Source organism: Furipterus horrens, unplaced genomic scaffold (assembly GCF_987537825.1).
Source record: "Furipterus horrens unplaced genomic scaffold, mFurHor1.1.pri manual_scaffold_1, whole genome shotgun sequence".
Classification (NCBI taxonomy): Eukaryota; Metazoa; Chordata; class Mammalia; order Chiroptera; family Furipteridae; genus Furipterus; species Furipterus horrens.
In genome coordinates, this window is record NW_028327171.1 from 131,746,425 (window position 1) to 131,759,404 (window position 12,980).

Below are 12,980 nucleotides of genomic sequence, written 5' to 3' on the forward strand. Positions count from 1 at the left end.
ATCTGTAAATACTTCAGTATGTATTAATTGATAGAACATCTGTTTCTCAAAATGAAGTATTCATTGAATAGCACCTTGCTCTTCCCAGAAACCAGATAACTAGCATGATGATTTTTATTTCCTGGCTGAACTAAACTGTGTACATTCTTCGAAAGTGTGGATGCGGGAGGGTGGATATTAGAGCATCCAGCTCAGGGCCCAGAAATTAACAGAGAGGATGAATGAAAAACTAAAAGTGCTTTAGGTTTTTAATACAATCTTAACCTGAGACTCAAGGGTCTTGTCTTACCGCTTAGCTTCCGTTTCCTTCCTGAATTGATTATTGTAAAAGTACAAGTTCAAAGTATTTTTAAAGTTTATTATTTTGCTATTACAGTTTTTCTACTTTTTCCAAATCATTTTTTTTTAAATGCATTAACTTCAGCCTGAAAAGACTTTTACAATCAGGATTAACAGGTGGCAGCGCCTCGTGGGGGCGAGGCCATGAAGGCCCCGCCCCCGCATGCGCGGCGCCCTTCTTTTCCTCCTCCCCTTGCTTTCCCACTCTTCTTCCCGGCAGCCCTAGCGCCCGTCCAAGGGATCCTCAAGATGGCGGGTGACAGTGAGGTGAGTTTCTTCTTCCCTTCCTGTGCCTGTCTGTAAGTCTGCTCCTCCGCCTCAGCCCCTGGGCGTTCAATCTCTTTTTTTCTTTCTTTCCCCTCCCGCAGCCCGAGTCCGAGGTATTTGAGCTCACGGACTTCACCACTGCTTCCGAATGGGAAAGGTGAGTGAGTCGTCTCGTTGGTTGTCAGTACCGTGGGCCTCGGCGGGGGACGCCGCTTCCCCAGCATAGACAAACCACAGCTCACGCCACTGCATTGGGGAAAAGTGAGGGCCAGGCGTTCCCGGGTCTCCGCCTCCTCCTGTCTCTGGTCAGCTGCCGGCCTCTTCCGCGTCTGGCGTCTGAGAAGCCCCGGCCCGCCCCCGGCAGCCAAACCCTTGGCGACAGCTGCTGTCAGACCAAGTTCTGTTCACCTTCACACCACTTTAGTTAGACCTTGGATGTTGCCCCCGCGCACAGTTTCCGGGGCTCCCACTTCCGTACTGTTTTTATTTATTTTAAACTCGTTATAGTGAGCAATAAACTTCGCCGCTGCTTTTTCTCCTCCTGTGTAACATTGGTTTACCCTTTCCGGTGAAAACCCTCAGCGTACTTAATGGTGGTCGCCCATCTGCCCCCCGCGCCCAACGTTTCCATGCCATCTTTTAGAATAACCTTTTAAGTAGTCTGCAAGGATTTAGGAGCGCTTTGATTGAAATAGTTACATTTCAGTGGGTAATCGGCCCAGGCTTCCTGTGCTTATCCAACTCCATGGAACAGGTGAAACTGTTGTATCACTGAAATTAGCTGAAAGCCAAGTTTCGGGTGGAGTTATATCTTAGATCGAGAAATTTTGTGTTCAGTGTCACAGAAACCCCAGTTTTGAGGGTTTTGACTTATAGTTTGTTGCGACATTTTATAATCTTTCTGGTTGGGAAAGAAAATGTGTGGATGGCATGTCGTTAGATGACACAGGAAAATATAAAAGATCCTTGCTGGAATAATGGCTTGACCTCGGGTACCTTCCAAAAAAAAGAAGTCAGTACGACATAACGATACTGGCCAGGCTTTACTGAGAGGCACTGTGTGTCCAGGATTATGCTAATAGAAAAAAAAAAACCCTTGATCTGTATTTTAACGAACAAAACAAAATAGTTAAATTGTTAGCCAACTGCTACTAACTGTACAAATAGCAGTTTAAATAAGGATGATATTGTTGCGGATTAGAATTGTTGGAGACGTTTTCATAGAAAAGATAGAAAATGAGCTGGGCCTTGGAAGTAGGAGGTGTGGTTGGTTAGACGTGAAAAGGTACTGACAAGTGAATTTGAACCTTTGGGACTTCATGAAGGAAGAAATGTGTTATTGGGTGAAGGTTATCTATTCAAGAGAAGTAACAGATTAATAAAGATGGGACCAGGTTATGGACAGCCTCCAAAGCTAAGTACAGTAAAGGAGTCTCTAGGTTTGGTGCGGTAAGACCAGGGATTCCCGATTGTTAGACATTTCAGAAATGATTTAGATACACTTGATGAAATGTAAGAGTAGAAAGAAGCAAACGCGGAACTGCAGTTTCTTTCTTGAAGGAATGAGGATAAAGTGGTGAAGTGAGAAGAGTGCAGTTTTAGACCTGATAACTATGAAATAATAACTTGGTGTCTTGAAGGTAGTTAGAAAAATGTAACCTGAATCTTGGAGGATGGGGGTGGGAGTGAGGGAGGAAACATCAGAATATGGAATGGAAAATAATCACTTTCCCCCAGCTAAGTATTTAAAATATTCTGAAGTAGAATATTAAAATCTGTTAGCTTCTTTTTTTTTTTTTTTTTTTTTTGAGCAGCAAAGCGAGGCATTTATTCACGTGTCTGCAGAGTCGGGCACACCACCAGCCAGGAGAATGTGCACCCCTTTAGCTTCTTATATGGAAATAATTGTTAATATAGTTATGAGAACTACCCACAAAGTAGGAAATTTGGTTCTTGACTTTTATGCTCTTGTTTCTGGAATTAAACTAGTGTTTTATGATTCATGGAAAGAAGTTAAGACTTTGTAGTCTCTTAAACTTTGAGTTTAATGTTTGAATGAAAAGTTCTTGTTGGCATGTTTTGAGCCATACAGTTTATTGAGAGGACTGACTAGATGCCCATACTCTTTATCATTTGTCCATTGATGAAACATTTATTGAGTGCCCATATTTTAGGCACAGCTCAGGACATTAGGGATTTGGTGGTCAATAAAACTGATGATTTCTACACTTACTGAATGTACAGTGTAGTGGAAGAGACAGACATTAATCAAATAATAATAGAAATGAGTCTAATTACAATTGAAATAAGAGCTGAGGAGAGGAATAAACCTGGCCTTATAGGAGCATATAGCCATTAGGCCTGTTACAGAATGAGGAGTCAGAGGAAATGACCCTTCATCTGAGATCTAGAGAGCTTTCAGGAATAAAGTTATTAAACTTTTCTAGTCAAATCTCAATACTTTCAGGATAGAGTCCAATAGTAGAATTAAAAAGAAAGAAAAATTATCTGTAATCCTACCACCATTAGATAGCTACTATTGATATTTTGAGAAAATGCCTTCTAATGTTTGTAAACTTTTTGTATCAAACCATATTAATACTTATATAGTTTCCATTTAACTTGAACATTTGAAATGTTCTTTAAAATATGATTACTAATGAGTACATATTATTCCAGTGAATGGATATACCATTAATTTACAACTGTTTGCTGTAATTGGACATTAAGATAGGTTCCATGTTTTTTAACTTTATAAATGCAATGTGTATTTCACATGCAAATTTTGCTCATATATGGATACCCTTTTATTATTAAATTGCACTTTTATTATTAAATTTTTATTCCTTTTTAAAAACATGTTAATTTAGTTCTACAGCACTCATTTCCAAATTGATAATGGCCTTTTCATTGAACCCCCTCAAAAGTGAATTAGTATATTAATGCCTTTAATTTTTTTTTTTTTTTTCAATTGTAAATAATTTATTCACACCATACTGGTGTCTTGTAACTTTTTTTTTTTTTTTTTTTTTTAAAGTATATTTTATTGATTATGTTGTTACAGTAGTTCCAATTTTTTCCCCTTTACTCCCCTCCACCCAGTATCTCCCTCCCCCAGCATCCCCCCCCAAGTCCATACCCATGGTTCGTAAAAAATAACTATCCCTCCCTCTCAGATATTAAGACCCTTTGTAATCTTGTAAAGGACAATGGGCGAAGGTCTCAAGCTCCTCTAGCTGCTTCAAGCTGGACATGGTCGTCGTCCTACCTACCCTTGGGTCCAGAAATCCCTAATAAGAGTGGGGGTGTGGAGGGGAGGGTGGCCTTCCCACATGGGGAAGGATTGTGCAGACTCCAGGTCAGTTGGCTGTCTCCGGACAACGGCGTGCTTGGTTTAGCAGGCTGTTAATGCCTTTAATTTTTAAAAGGTAATTACTTAGAAGGTTCAGTTGATTTGTAAAAGGTGATTATTGTTACTGTTACAACACAAATGTAAATATTAGTATGTAATATCACTGAAGAAAAAACCTGATGTCTTATATTTTAACTAGTAGTAACTGTTACTATCAATACTATTATAGGTGTTTTACAAGAGAAATGTTGGTGTTATATTGCATCATACTTTTACATAAGAGGTCAGCCTCTTAGAGTAATAACAAGTCTTCCGAAAGTGTCTTTTAAATCTATTTAACATTACTGAGATTTGACAGTTCTCATTTGCTGATATTGTCAAATTCATTCTTTTTTAAATATAGGTCTGCTTGATCATTAGATTTAGAGTAGTGAATAATTATAAAATCTGTTTGTCAGTTATTCCTTAAAGCTGAAAAATGTACTTGCATTTTCTTGTCAGCTGTTCCTTAAAACTTGTTTTAGTTTAATGAGCAAAGTTCCCAAATAATGTTTTCTTTTGGGGGGATGAGGAAAAATATTAGGGAATTTCTAAATCTTTAGAGGAAAAATTAAATAGATCATTTATTTTGAGGATAGGAAAAAAGTTATGGGTTTCATAATTTTCTTTAATAGTATCATGTTAGTCTGTCAGTTTTTACTTCTCTCAAATTTATTCATTTTATATGGACAGATTTATTAATTCTTAATTTGTAGTAGGTAGAATGCCTTTGTTGGATAAGCAGACTTAAAAATCAAAATCTAGGAGTTCTTGGGTTAAGAAAATTATCAGTTTTATTCTACATTGATAAATTAGACTAACAGTACTAAACTTATGGAGACTTCTCTGATAAAAATGTTAAATATAAAAAATACTTTCTAAAAGAATTGCGTAACAGAAGTAAAAAAATATGCAGTTACATGTTTAGAAAGTTTTTTTGCTCCTTCCTAGGTTTATTTCCAGAGTTGAAGAAGTCTTGAATGACTGGAAACTAATTGGAAACTCTTTGGGAAAGCCACTTGAAAAGGTCAGATCTATTTGCTGGTGTCTCTAAATGAGTATTTACTTGGAAACATTTATTTTTAAGCTCTTTGTTGCATTTGGTACATTTGAGTTACATTTTTAAAAAAATTATATATAATTTACGATCATAAAATGGTACCTGGAAGAATTTGGATTTGAATCTGTGGCAAATAATATATGTAAGGGTTTTGTGAACTGTTTTTTAAATAAAATTTTATATGTATAATGTCATTCTTTGTGAGTGATTTTGTTTTTCCTAATGTTTCCTTCTCTCTTGCCTTCTCCCTTAGAATGTTAGTAAATCTTTTTTCAATATTTTTTAGTTGGTGAGAGAAACATTGCAATTAGCAACTTCTTGGGTAGAGTATTTTACTTAACTAATGAGGAAAAGTTTTGGTTTTAACAACTGACTGCTGTCATTAGCATTTATTTTACTCAATTTTTGTATTTTACAATACCACTAATACTTATTCTCCCCACCTCCACCCTCCCCCACCTCCCCCTGCTTTTTCAACCTCATAGATGCTTTGAGGATAAGACTGAAAAAATATTCAAAATTAAGGTGGAACTCTAATTCTGTTATCTAAGGTACTGGCAGTTTTACTTATAAACTATGCCCAAATGTTTAGTAAAGAATGTACTCTGAGAATAAACCTAGATTTTCTGTATTTTGATGAAGGGAACTAACAGTTTGATTTAGGCTTATGTAGATGTTTTGTTAGATAAATTCTTTTGAAGTAAAATTGATTATTTTTATTATAAATCTATTATAAACTGCAATTTAACCCTCTGTAAGGAACTCTCAGTTCTCAATATTTGCTAGGTTTTTTCATCTTAGTGGTGATGTTAACAGAATTTGAGACTATCAAAGCATTAGGATATATTTCTTCAGCCATATGAATAAGAGCAGAGAAAGTAACACTACATACAGAAATCATATTTAAAGATCTGAAATATATAGACTCAATTGGTTTGCTATATTAAAATATTTTTATGTTTACTTTTTGAAATAAAATGTGAAGTTCTCAATCACAGATCATTCTATTTCACTTGAAACTAATGCGTAACAACAGTTGATACAGATATCAGTGAGATTAAAGGCAAACAAGCTGGGTGTAACTGGAATGGAAAATGCATCACCAAAAACAGAGCTAAATTGGATATTTGTGAGCTCTGATATTCCTTAATTCTATGATTTACACATATTTACTAAGTACCTGCTATGTGCCAGATCTGAAGAAAAAGTGAGCAAGATCCATGTATGTTCAGTTCAGCCATTGAACATAAATTCTCATGAGAGATAGAAGTAATAAAAAAGTAAACAATTAAGACTAAAATTTTAGATACAAAAATTCAATTTGGGAACATAAGTTGGGTAATGTATTCAGAGTAGGTAGCATTACTGACACAGGTAGTAGGGACTAAAGGAGTGTAGCTATCCAATTCTCCTTCCTAGAGAGTATAGTAAATAAAATGAGATATAGAAAATGAAGAGATTTCAAGGTGAACTGTGACTATGATGAATGAGATTCAAGAAAGTATAAAGGACAGGGATTATTCAGCACTGAAAAGAAAGTTTAGAGCATGCCTTTAGAAGATACTTTATGTAAAGGGCAATGATTACCAGTTCTCTTCATTGAGGAAGAATTAAGAAAAATAATTTTAAAAAAATCTTTAATTATAAAAAATTCTAAATAAATAAAATAATTTAATGAACCCCCATGTGCCCATCACCCAGTTTCAATAATTAATATTCTGCCATTTCTTGTCTCAGTAGTACCTCTATCACCTCTCCACCCCTACTAGATGTTTTTTAATAATTGTTTTTTTTTTTTTTTTTTTTTTTTTTTGCGGATAAAAATTCACATACATTGTAATACATAAAGCTGCTTACTTTTGACAAATATTTACATCAGTGTAATACTCCTCACTCAAGCTATTGGACATTTTGGTCACCCCGGAAATGTCTCAGTGATCCTTTCCAGTTAATTCCCATGACCCCCTAGGCATTTAGTGTTCTCCCCACCGCCCACTTAAATTGTAGATTACTTTTGCATGCTCTGGAATTTCTTTTATATGACACCATACAGCATATACTCTTTGTGCCTGTGTTTTTTTAAAAATAAATAGTTTTGACGTTATTCTAGGTTATTGCATGTAACCTTTTATTGTATGAATATGCTACAAATTGTTGCACTGGTTGACAAGACTTGGGCTATTATGAATAAAGTAGACCATTCTTGTATGAGGCCTTTTGTAGACATGTTTTTATTTCTCTTGGGTAAAAACTTTAGAGTGATATATAGGGTCATAGGATAGTGTATGCTTAACTGTAAGAAACTGCTGAAGCTTTTTGTACCTTTTTACTGCCCCCATCCCCCAGCAAATATATGAGAGTTTGGGTGGCTCCACATTCTCACCAACAATTGGTTTTCAGTCTTATAAATTTTAGTCACCCTAATGCATATATAGTTAGTAGAATTAATTTGTATTTCTCATTCTGGTCTTAATTTGTATTGCTGTGGTGAATATTGGTATTGACCACTTTTTTCATGTGCTTATTAGCCATTTGTATGTATGTCTTTGTGAAATATCTATTCATGTTTTCAGTTGGGTTGAGTTGTAAGAGTCTTTTAGTTCTATACTGCTTTTAAGTCTTGACTCAATGGATTTGCTGGGTTTTGAAGATATTCTTTTTATGTTTTCTTCTAGAAGCTTTATCACTTTAGCTTTTATTTGGATAGGTCTATGATCCATCTGAGGTGGGGAGTCAAGGTTCAATTTTTTTAAATTATATTTTATTGATTATCTATTACAGTTCCAATTTTTCCCCCTTTCCCTCCTGCCATTCAGCATGCCCAAGCTCTCAGGCATTCCCTAAGGGTTCAATTTTTTACATATAGATATCCTATGTTTTGTAGAATCTTCTGGGAAAAAAACACTTTTTTGTCCATTGAGTTACTCTGTTGCCTTTGTCTGAGAGTTGACCTCAGGGGTCACGTTCTGTACTCTGTATTCTGCTCCATTAATGTATTTGACTATCCTGGTGTTATTCAGTTGTTTTGACTGCTATAATTTAGGGTTTTTCAACCTTGGAATCATTGAAATTTTGGGCAAGACTGTCATGGGGCTGTATTCTGGAGTATATAATATCTAGTAGTATCCATGGCCTCTTATCTACGAGATGCCAGTAGCACCCTCCCAGTGATGATGACAACCAAAAATGTATCTAGTCATTGCCAAATGTCCCCTGAAGGGCAAAGTGCCCCTAGTTGAGGACCACTGAAGAACTCTATAGTAGGTCTTGAAGTTAGTATAAACTCTCTAGCTTTTGTTGTTTTCCCAAGATTGTTTTGTCTATTGTAGGTCCTTTATGTTTCCATTATGAATTTTAGAATAAACTTCTCAGTTTCTGTTAAAAGAATGATTATGCTGTTACTATGATTGGGATTGTGTTGAATTTATAGATTACTTTGGGGAGAATCGATGTTTTGACAGTCTTGAAGCTTCCAATCATGAACATGGCACATCTCTATTTAAAAGTCATCTTTAATTTTTCTCGGTGTTTTACAGTTTTTAGTGGAGGTCTTGCATATCTTCTGTTAAATTTATTACTAAGTACTTTATGTTGTATGATGCGTTTGTAAATGGAATTCCTAATTTCATTTTCTAGTTTGTTGCTAGTGCATAGACATACAATAAAATTTTATGTTGATTTTGTATCTAGATAGATGTAAAGATTCATAATTTTTAAATCTTCTGCATTTCTACATTCATAATCATATTGCCTGTCAATGGGGACAGTTTTACTCTTTTTTTCATTTTTTTACTTTTTATTTCTTGTCATTGCACTAACCAGTAAAATGTTAAATAGAACTATTGAGAGTAGACATCTTGACTTATTTGCAAAGGTGGAGGGGAAATTTTCAGTACTCCAGCACTGAGAGCTGTAGGTTTTTCATAGGTGTTCTTTATAACAATGAGGAAATTCTTTTCTTTGCTGGAAGTTTTCTATCATGAATGAGAATTTAATTTATTCAAATCTTATTCTGTATCTATTGAGATAATCATGGTTTTTAAATTTTATTCTCTGAATATGGTAATTTATGTTGATTTAAAATTTTCCTTATTGTAGTAAATCATAAAAATTACCATTTTATCCATTTTTAAGTGTAAAATTCATTGGCATTAAGTATTTCCACATTGTTTAAGTTTTAATCAATCCAAACTGAAGTTCTGTACTCACTAAACAATAACTTTCTCTCCCCTTCTCCAAGCCCCTGGTAACCACTATCCTGATCTTCTATGAATTTGACTACTTTAGGTATCTCATGTAAGTGGTATCATACAGTATTTGTCCATTTGTGCCTGGCTTGTTTCGCTAAGCTTGTTTTCTAGGTTCATCCATGTTGTAGAATATGTCAGAATTTCATTCCTTTTAAAGATTGAATAATATTCCCTTGCATGACGTTTTGTTAATCCATTTATTCATTTGTTGATGGACATTTGGGTTGTTTCCACTTTTTGGCAATCATGAATAACACTGCTGTGAACGTGGTTATACAAATAGCTCTTCAAATTCCTGTTTTCAGTCCTTTTGTGTGTATACCCAGAAGTAAAATTCCTGAATCATATAATTTTTATTTTTTAGAGAATTGACATACTTTTGACTGGCTACAAATTCAGTTTATCTGAAAATATCTTTTTTTAAACCTTGGTTTTGAAGGGCAGTTTTGCTGAGGAATTCAGGCTTGATATATTTTCCCCCCAGTTCTTTTGAAGATGTGGTTATATTTTCTTCTGCTCTCTTTAATTTCTGATGAAAAATTAGGTTTTATTCGTATTTTTGTTTTATATTGGCATTTTTCTCTCTGGGTGCTTGCAATAATTTTTTCTTTATCTTTTATGTATAAGTTAACTATGATGTGTGTACTTGTGTTTTCTTTGCTAATATTGAATATTTAAATTTTTTGTTTTTTATCAAATTAGGGAAGTTGGGCTTTTACTCCTTCAAGTCTTTTTTTGTCCCATTCTCTACACTTATCTTTGACCTCTTACTACTGTTCGATAGGCATAGGTCTCTAAGGCTCTGCTGTCTTCAGTGTTTTGTTTTTTCTCTTAGATAACTTCTTTTGAGTTACCTTTGAGTTCATTTACTATTTCTTTTGTTGTCTCCAATTTGCTGTTAATCCCATCTGACGTATTTTCCAGTTCAGTTATTGTAGTTTTTTAGGTCAAGAATTTCTATTTGGTACTATTTATAATTTTCAATTCTCTGAGGTTTCTCATCTCTAAGTTTGTCCTTGAATGTATTTATTGTAGCTAGTGTAAAACCAGTTGCAACACCTGAACCCTCTTGGGTATAGAAGTTGACTGTTTCTTTTGAGTTCAGTACAGGTCACATTTTCCTAGGCTTTAAAAAAAATATTTTGTTTTGTTGTTATGGGAATATCAGTAATTTCTTAATTTCATAGTTTTATTTTGAGTGAAATATAGTGACTAGATTCTGTAGTGGTCCTCTGAAGAGTCGTCATCTTAATTTTTATCTAGCAAGCAGTTCATTTGTCTGGATTAAAACTCCGTTCTCTTCTGGGTGGTGACAGCAGCTGAATACTTTTATTTTTTTTCACTCTCCTGCTTTTCACTGAACCCTAGAGTCCCACTGCATGTGCATGGTTTAGCAGACAGCCAAGATTTGAGACAGAGTTTTTATGCAAATTTTGGGACTTATTCCCTGTTGGCTTCTAGAATTTACACCTTAACTTTAGAACTTCCTTGCCATCTTTGAACTTTGTCTTCTGTTGCCTAAATCCAATGAAGCTCAGTCAGTCCACAGCCCTGAGCTTAGATTAGAGTGCCATTGGATCAGCAATTCTCATGGTGTAGTCTGAAGATACCTGGAGAGCCTTTCAGAGGTTGAAAAGGTCCTCTCTTTTCCAACTATGTAATTTTATGCATTGTCTTCTGGTGAAAAAGCTCAGGTAATCTGAGATTGATAAGAGGTCTCTTTAGATGTTTTCAGTTGTTATTTCTTAGTTCTATTATTTTTAATATATATTTAAAGATTTTTTTGCTTGCCATTTAGTTGTAGCACAATTGTCTTTCAGTGTCATAAATAAAATTTTCAATATACATTGTGAATTTCGCTTTGAACTTTTAATTTGTATAGGATATGTGGCACTAAAACAAATAGAACTACAAAAAAATATTTCTAAAGTAAATTAAAGGACCTAACCAAAACCATTTGCTCACTTTATTTTAGGCTGTTCTTTGTTATAAAATCTCTTTATAACTTAACTCTATAAAGAGTCAACATAAATCTGCTATGTGAGCTCTTCAAAAATTAATATTTAATTTGCGAATTCATTTATTAGATACATACACATTGCCTGGTATCTGCTCAATAAATAGTTTTTTAAAATATATTTTATCGGTTATGCTATTATAGTTGTTGCTGTTTTTTCCCTCCTTAGTCCCCTTTTGCCCAGTACCTCCCTTCCCTCCAGCAACCCCCACACCCGTTAGTTCATGCCCATGGGTCATGCATATAAGTTCTTTGGTTTCTCCATTTCCTATACTATTCTTGACATCCCTCTGTCTTATTTTGTACCTACTAATTATGCTTCTTAATAACTGCACCTTTTTTTTCCATTCTCCTCCTTCCCCCTCCCCAGTGACAACGCTCCACATGATCTCCATATCTACAATTGTGTTCCTGCTCTGGTTGTTTACTTAGTTTGTTATTTTAGGTTCAGTTGTTGATAGTTGTGAATTTGTTGTCATTTTACTGTTCATAGTCTTAATCTTCTAATTCTTAAATAAGTCCCTTTAACAGTTCATGTAATAATGGCTTGGTGATGATGAACTCCTTTAGTTTTCCTTGTCTGGGAAGCACTTTATCTGCCCTTCCATTCTAAATGATAGCTTTGCTGGATAGAGTAACCTTGGTTGTAGGTCCTTGCTTTTTATTACTTTGACTACTTCTTGCCAGTCCCTTCGTGTCTGCAAAGTTTCTTGTGAGAAATCCACTGATAGTCTTATGGGAACTCCTTGTAGGTAACTCTCTGCTTTTCTTTTGCTGCTTTTAAGACTTTTTTTTATCTTTAACATTGGCATTTTAATTATGATGTGTCTTGGTGTCATCCTCTTTGGGTCCAACTTGTTTGGGACTCTCTGTGCTTCCTGAACTTGTATGTCTCTTTTCTTCACCAAATTAGGGAAGTTTTCTATCATTATTTTTTCAAATAAGTTCTCAATTTCTTGTTCTTCCTTTTTTCCTTCTGGCATCTCTATGATTCAGGTGTTGGTACATTTAAAGAGGTTCCTAAGCCTCTCATTGTTTTTTTTGAATTCTTTTTTCTTCCTGCTGTTATGATTGAATGCTTTTTCCTTCCTTGTGTTCCAAATTGTTGATTTGATTCTCGGCTTCCTCCTCTCCACTTTTGGTTCCCTGTAGATTTTTCTTTATTTCACTTAGTGTAACCTTCATTGTTTCCCCTGTGTTTTTGCGGTCCTCAATGAGTTCTCTGACATCCTGACCACCAGTGTTTTGAACTCTGCATCTGATAGGTTGGCTATCTCTATTTCATTTAGCTCTTGTTCTGGGGATTTGTTCTTTTTCTTCATTTGGGCTATATTTCTTTGTCTCCTCAATTCGGCAGCCTCCCTGTGTTTGTTTGTGCGTATTAGGTAGAACTGCTTTGACTCCCTGTGAAAGGCACCTGTAAATGTCTGGGGCGGAGCCTTAGGTAATCACCAGGGCCCGGTTACCTACTTCACTGCTTTGTGGCTCTGTTTGTGAGTAGGGCTCAGAGAGGGAACAGTGCCGTTACCTAGCTTCTGTAGGTTTGTCTGGTATTCGCCCTGTTTCCAGTCACTTCACCCACTCCCTATATGCAACTGGCACCCTTCCAGCTGTTGCCCTGGTAGTGAATCCCAGAGTGGGTGGGCTTGCATACCT

The 12,980-nt window shown here is 35.4% G+C and overlaps 1 protein-coding gene across 2 annotated transcripts in view; it reads left to right on the forward strand.

Moving 5' to 3' along the window:
- The first annotated feature begins 527 nt into the window (after window positions 1-527).
- Window positions 528-12,980, forward strand: part of RAB3GAP1 (RAB3 GTPase activating protein catalytic subunit 1) — a 124,646-nt gene continuing 112,193 nt past the window's right edge. For both annotated transcript variants that reach the window (XM_090279467.1, XM_090279472.1), the window contains exons 1-3: window positions 528-606; window positions 708-763; window positions 4,949-5,024. In XM_090279467.1, the coding sequence (XP_090135593.1) occupies window positions 589-606; window positions 708-763; window positions 4,949-5,024 (150 nt within the window). In that variant the 5' untranslated portion in view covers window positions 528-588. The remainder of the gene's footprint in view (window positions 607-707; window positions 764-4,948; window positions 5,025-12,980) is intronic.